Raw genomic sequence first — 7,455 nt, forward strand, 5'->3', positions numbered from 1 at the left:
TTAATTAGTTTCAATTAGTTTCTAATCTATGTCCTCCGATAATTTTCTCAAAAGTTTAGGAGGGGAATTTGGAGCTCACAAAAAGCTTAATGCGCAACCCACATTTTCCATGGGGCCCAAAAGTTAGAAAAATGTCAATAATTTAGACATTTGTAGTCCCACATTATTCCGGAAAGTGAGAGCGATGCCATGCATATCACCAGTAGTCGTGGTTCAATGCATTATAAAACTATTCTAGATTATATTAATGGGTAAATTCGTCTTTCAAATCTGGGGTACTACAGGTGACCTCAAGCCTGAGGAATCTTATGATGTGGCAGTGGCCAGCCAATTTATTATCCAGCCTATAGTTTTCATACAGTACTACTAACGGTTGGCTGTATTCGAAGATCGTGTAACACGTGTTACACAAAAGTCCATAAATAGAATAACATTCAAAGTTTTGTCATGCAGTGGAGAAGAATAGTAGAATCAAGAATCTAAATGAAATCCATTTTAACATGCTTTAAAGAGAATATTTATTAGAAGAAAGAACAACTTTAGCTTGTTCAAAATATTATTTTTAGATCTCAATCTTCATTAATCTATTTAAGAATTTCAAATTGGAAAGGGGAGACTAAAACAGTAAAACTACTGCTGTACTGATTATTTTTCTTTTCCATAACATTCATATTGTAACCAACAGTCATCTCACTATATTCTTTTAGCTGCATCAAATTGAGGTCATTAAACCAAAATATGTTGATAATCTGTACACTTTTACTTTTGTTGTTGTAGTTTATGAGTGGCAAACTAATTAAAAATAAAACTAATGGATAGGTTGATCTCAAAGGGGAACAGTGAAGGTGAAAATACTGGATAACAGGACAAGATTTTTATTTTTATTTTTTTATTTATTTATTTATTCAGTACTAGTCAATTAAACTCTGGGGTCTTAGGCTTCCATTTTGCAACCTAGGTCCAGGTGAATAGCTTAAGTGCATCAATGCTTAATAATTAAAAATTAGGAATAGACATGTCATAAATACAGATCAATCATTAGCTTTTTGAGCCAAGGCCGCAAGCCCCAACCACTGGGCCACTTATACTAATGACAAGATTTTTTATATGAGAGCTCTTTCTTTCACCCGGGCCTCTTTAGCCTACGTAGCCTACTGTCTCACTGTGGCTTATTTGCCCTTAAATGCCCTATAGTTTTCTGTACTTTACACTTATATACCCTTACTTTTTTTGCAGTAGTAATGTACCTTTAAAATTTTTAAAACTTACACTTATATACCCTCTATATTTTTGACAGCACTTATATGCCGAAAAGTTTTTAAAAACTTGCACTTAAATACCCTCAGGGTATTTAAGTGCAAGTCTTAAAAACCTTAGGGCATACAAGTATCGTTGTAAATAAGTGAGGACATATAAGTGAAAATTTTAAAAAGTTTAGGATATGTAAGTGCTGCTAAAACAACAGAGGGTATATAGGTGAAGTACATTCTTCTCAGCTTACACCAGATCTTAACATTTGATGCCATCTAGCGAGCATAGAGGAATACATTAGGCCTTCACTTTTCACGTCCAAGAAAAAGAAAGACCGACTTCTTTTATTGTTAAAGATACCTGCTCCCCGGTTACATACAAGCACCGCATGTCGCGCGCGGATCATTAACATCCTCGCTACGGAACAATACGCGAGCATGACTTAGAAATACCAAAAGTTTAGAGGGGGTAAAAACATTCTACAAGATTTATGACTTAAATTCCTCACTAAATTTTAAGATATATAACTTGGCTAGTTGGCTGCACATCCAACGTCATGTTCATTTCTACCTAACTAAAATGGATTAGGATAGAACTGTATCTATACACCTGCATATAAACGTACATCACATCTCATAATACAACACATCCTTCTTCTCGATCAGGAGGATGATGGAGACTAGTAACAATAAGTTACTCTACTGTTCAGCAATTGCAGTAGAATCTCCACTCCGTACATTTGCAGTTTCCGTAGCAGAATTTCCACCCTCGGCTCCCTGCGCATTAGTCTTGTTACCGCTGTCAGTAGTATCCTCTGATGCAACCTGTAATTTCTCAGTTTGAGCATTCTCACCCTCATCAGCCTTGTTATTGCCGCGAAGAGTCTCCTCTGCTGAAGCCTCAAGATTTGATTCTTTAGCTTCATCATTTTCACCCTGGCCTGCTTGGGTATCAACCTTGTTAGTTTTGTCGATAGTTTCATCTGATGCAGCCTGTAATTTTTCAGTTTCGGCAGTCTCCTCTCCTGAAACCTGCAACTTCAATTCTTTAGCTTCTTCCTTCTCACCCTGGCTCACTTGCATATCAGCCTCATTAATTTGGCCGATAGTCTCATCTAATGATTCCCATGGCTTTGATTCTTTTGTTTTGCTGTTCTCAGCCTGCTCATAAGCCTGGCTAGTATTGCCGGCAGTCCCCTCTGAGAAAGTCTGCAACTTTGATTCTTTACATTTGGCACCCTCATCCTTGATCACCTGTGTACCAGTCTTGTTAGCGTGGTCTATAACCTCTTCTGAAGCATCCTGCAGCTTTGATTTGTGCGCCACTTTGTTCTCAGCCTTGCTAGCGTCGCGAACAATCTCCTCTGATGGATCCTGCAACTTTGATTCTCTAGTTACGGCATTCTCACCCCAGCTTGTCTCCATATCAGCATTGTCAGTGTGATCAGTAGTTCCCTCCAGTGAAGCCTGCGTATTTAAATCAGAAGTTTCTGCTTTCTCATCCTGGCCTGTGTTGCCAATGGCCTTTTCTGACAAAGCCTGCAACTTCGATTCATGAGATTCGGTATTCTCACCCTGGCTAGCCTGCACATCAGTCATATCATTGTGGCCGATATTCTCCTCTGCCGAAGCCCTAGACTTTGATTCATCAATTTCCACATTCTCACCCTCGCCCATTGGCATATCAGCCTTGGTAGCATTGCCAACAGTCACCGCTGATGAAGCTAGTAACTTTATTAACTCATGAGATTCAGCAAGCTCACCTTGGCTTGCCTTCACATCAGTCATGTTATTATCGTTGATATTCTCCTCTCGTGAAACCTGGGACTTTGATTCACTAATTTCAGCATTCTCACTCTTGCCCATTGCCAAATCATCTTTGCTAGTGTTGCCAACAGTTGCCTCTGATGAAGCCAGAAACTTCGATTCTTGAGATCTGCTTTGCTCACCTGGGCTTACCTCCGTATTATTCATGTCATTGTGGCTGATAGTCTCCACCGGTGAAGCCTCAGACTTCGATTCATTAGTTTCTACATTTTCCCCATTGCCTGCTTGCTCATCAGTCTTGCTAGTGTTGCCAATGGTTACCTCTGACGAAGCCAGCAACTTTGGTTCTTGGGATTCAGTATTCTCACCCTGGCCTGCCTTCATTTCAGTAATGTCATTGTTGTTAGTAGTCCCCTTTGATGAAGACTGCAACTTGGATTTTTTTGTGTCATTGTTCTTACCAGAGCCCAGCTGCACATCAGCCTTATTACTGTGGCTGATCGAGTCCTTTGCTGGATTTGATTCTTTAGTTTCTGCAATCTCACTCTGACTAGCTTGCATATCATCCTCATTGGTGTGGTCAAGTGCGTCGTCTAACGAAGGCTGCTCTGAATCATTTGTGTTACTACTTATCATAGGACCGGCATCCTCTACTTTATCAGCTAGAGCTTGAGATTTTGAATCTTCCACCTCTTCACTGCTGCTATTAGAAGCAGCATCCTCTGCTTTATCTGATGAAGCTTGACATTGCAAATCATTTACTTCTCTACTACAGCTATTATCGACGCTGCCTTCTGCTTTATCAGTTTCAACTTGCTGCAGTTCTTGACCAGCTACAGCAACAGGTCCTGAATTGGATAGTGCAACAATGCATTCAGCAGTTCCAGGAACATTACTATCTCTCATTGGCTCTTCAACCACTTGTCCCTCAATCTTCTTATCCGAATTGGTGGAGGCACTAGATGTACTCTTATCCAGATCCATGGTCATCTTTGAAGAGGCGACCTGGTTCAGATGAGAAGAAGTTGCACCTTCATTGGAAGTCCTCACAAAAGAATCATCATCTTTCTTTGATGTAAAACCAGGTAAACTTGGAGCATCAGGATGACCAGTCTCAGTTCGACCTTCAGCAACCTCCATGGTCACAAGTGAAGATTTACAAACTCGATCCACATTACAAACTCTATCACTACGCTTGTCAGAAGCTTCACAGACATTTTCTGGAAGGCTGGTGGTAGCTGAAACATCCAATAACTTAACTGAATCAGAGCTTCCTGCTATCTTTCTAGTTTCAAGAGAAGCTTCCTGAATATTATCCATATTGCTGTTATTAACTTGAATATCAGATGATTTAGATTTATTACATTCCATAATGTCATTAAGATGGTCAGTATTCTGGCAGGTGGGAATGGGACTTTTCTCGACTATTTCAGTTTCCATTGGATCTTCATCAGAAATCTTATCAACTTCCTCTAATTTCTCTGACACTCTATCAGTGACACTAAAAGCCAGAGAACTGGCTACAGACACTTCACCACCAGTTGTTTTTATATTATCATCTCGCTTTATTGATACTCCTGTGCTAGTTGAAGCACCGCAATTATCATCTTGCTTTATAGAAACTCCTGCAGCTGCTGAATTACTATTACCATCTTGCTTCAAAATAGGTTCTTGGCAAGTTCCATCTTCACAAGCATTACTCATAGCAGGTCCACCAGACAACTCCGTTGAACAAGTTGGTTTGCCTCCAATGGTTGATTGAGTTTTCGTTCTAGATGACTCTTCCTGTATAGTACTTAAAGAGGGTTCATCAGTGACCAGAATCTTAGGATTTTCAAAAGCCGGTGGCAATTCACTGCTTCCAACGGTGCTCTGATATTTTTCTGTAGATAACTCGTCACTTGTAGAAACCAAAGCCTCAGAGTCGGACCGAGTAGTTGGAATACCTGAACAAGAATGGTCTAGTGCAGCTTTTTCCTCGTCATCAGAAACCACCTTTCTTTGAGTATCAATCACTTGTAAATCAGAACCTGCCTCTGTCTTACTCAGTGTTGTTGTACTATGTAAAACTGGAGTTTCCTGGCTACTCTGCTTCAAATTTGTACTGACCTGAACACTGGGTACCTTCTCTTTCAAGTTATGATCAGGCTCAGAAATAACAGCCCCTACAGTCAAAGGAGCTCCACTCACCTGTTCGCTTGCTAAAGCAATTTCCTTGGTTCTTCGTCTAGTCTCCCTCCTCTTTGAACCTTCTGCCTGCTTCGAACTGCTACGGTTCTTTGGTTCACGGGCAGCTGCCTTTTTTCTGGTAACTGAAGCTCTATTATCAGACTCCCTTTTGATCACAACAGGTATTGCATTGCCATCATTTGCCGGGGAGCACTGTACATGACCAGTGGTGATTGCAATCGGTACTGTCTCAATCATTTTCTCATTTGTTAATTCCGGTGCTTTAATAATTTTATCATGTTCCTGAGGTGTGATTGATTCAGAAGATCTGACAAGCTGAGCATGTGGTATACCACCTGGCTTCTGCATCTCACAGGAATTAATGTCGATACTGGGCTTTTGACTACCAGCTGCACCATCTTGGTATTGAACATGTGTTTTCTTTTCTTGTAGATCATGTGGAACTACACCTGAAGTAAGTGCAGCGGACACAATAATGTTCTCCTTCGCACTACTCGAAGATGCCTCTAATTTGGCCCCACTGGAAGCTGATTCTGGGATTTCCTTTTGAACTTGCTTGATACCCGCAGCTACAGTAGGTAAATTTTGTTTTGAAGTCTCCAGTGGTTGAGGACCTGACGCTCTGACGGAACCCAAATCAACAACATTTTGCAAACCCGAAACTGCTTTACCAACAATTGGCTTATCAGGGGTAACAGAAGCAACTGCAAGGTTTTCCGATGCTAAACCCAATCCATTCTGACTTCCGGTGGAAATATTTACTTCAGCACTCAAAGCCGATGATGTTAGAGCTTTTTGCTTTCTTGTTCTACCTCGAGGTTTTTCTCCAGTATTAGCCTTACGGCCACGGGTTCGAGGGGGAGCATAGGTGCCAGGGGAGGTAATAGAAGGTCCAACAGCAATTTCATGTTGGGCATTCACAATGGTTCCCTTAGTGGTAGCAGGACTGTTACCTACAGACACGGAAGCAGCATTTGGAATAATGGAAACAGTTTCTTTTTGTGGTCCTGTTTCAATCTTATCAGCAGTAGGAGGCACTGCGGTAGCAGCTGATAAAGGAGAAATTGCTGCTGGAGAGACTTCTACAGCTACCCTCTTTGGCCTTCCTCTCCCTCGTTTTGTTGGAGGTGTCTCTTTGAGTTGCGGAAGTTTTTCTTCAGAAGGAACTTTGGTGTCGTTAGCTAATGGTATTGGGTCTATGGATGGGGCTGGAGTTGCCATATCACTAAACTTGACATCACTTGGATCTTTCGTCAAAGATGAACTTTTTGGTGCATCTAGTGGCTGAGGTAATTCGAAGGCATCATCAGCCTGACACATCTTTTCAAATTCTTCTTCCGTCCATTGGTCATTATAAGAGCGGACCTGCAAATAAGTTGTCGAAATCTTTACTTGTAAGCCTCTATTAGGAACCAAAATTCTATTTCAAAGCACAAAACATATTCCAAACTTACCTCTCGAGCGCGTTTACCCCTTCCATAATGCTGTGTATCGAGGGAATTGGCCTCTCCTTTACGCTTCACTCCTACATTAGATGCTTCATATGCCATCATAGCATTATACAAAGGCTTCAAGTCTTCCTCTGTCACAAGACGTGAAGGCATTGGTAAGGGCTCTATAACTCCACGTTTTTCCCCTTGAACCAATTTTTGCCATGCTTCCTGTAGGCAAGAATAATATCCATTATGAAACAAAATTGAAAATTACAGATACATGATAAACTCAATAACTATGGAAAGGACAAACCATCTCTTTGTCACGTCTTTCCTTGTCAACTGATTCGAAGATGTCAATCTCAGGCTCACTGTTAAAAACATGAGTATCAAAAGAACATTAACACACTCAAACCTTGAACATTAAGGCAGAAAAGATATTCTCCGAAACAGGTTAAGTGGTTTGTTAATAGCATACCTACGGGCTAGGAGATAATTTAGAGCATCATCATCTAAAACAGGTGCTGCTTCTTCTTTCTTGCATTCCCTAAGGAGAGATTCCAAATATTCCCTTCGATCTTCAGCACTGTTATGGAATCAAACTAAATATATCAGGAAACAAAAGTAACTAGCAAGCAAGAATAGTTTTTTTAGGGGGAAAATTGACACCATTGCTCTATGCAAACACCTACCTTGTATTATTGTCAAAAAAGCCTGCAGTTATACTTTGATTAGCAACCCCAAGTTTATGCTCAGCTGCAGCTCTAACTTGCTCTTCAACAGTCCGGACCTAATATGGCCGCAACATGTTAGAA

General features: G+C 40.7%; 1 protein-coding gene across 1 annotated transcript in view; it reads right to left on the reverse strand.

The window, feature by feature from the left end:
- The window catches only part of LOC109844910 (chromatin structure-remodeling complex protein SYD), a 26,994-nt gene continuing 21,107 nt past the window's right edge, over positions 1,569-7,455 (reverse strand). Inside the window, exons 26-30 of the mRNA XM_020414076.1 lie at positions 7,333-7,430; positions 7,119-7,226; positions 6,954-7,011; positions 6,662-6,868; positions 1,569-6,572 (exon numbers count right to left, since the gene is read on the reverse strand). Coding sequence (XP_020269665.1) covers positions 1,950-6,572; positions 6,662-6,868; positions 6,954-7,011; positions 7,119-7,226; positions 7,333-7,430 — 5,094 coding nt within the window. The 3' untranslated portion in view covers positions 1,569-1,949. The remainder of the gene's footprint in view (positions 6,573-6,661; positions 6,869-6,953; positions 7,012-7,118; positions 7,227-7,332; positions 7,431-7,455) is intronic.

This window comes from Asparagus officinalis, chromosome 6 (assembly GCF_001876935.1).
Source record: "Asparagus officinalis chromosome 6, Aspof.V1, whole genome shotgun sequence".
Taxonomy (NCBI): domain Eukaryota; kingdom Viridiplantae; phylum Streptophyta; class Magnoliopsida; order Asparagales; family Asparagaceae; genus Asparagus; species Asparagus officinalis.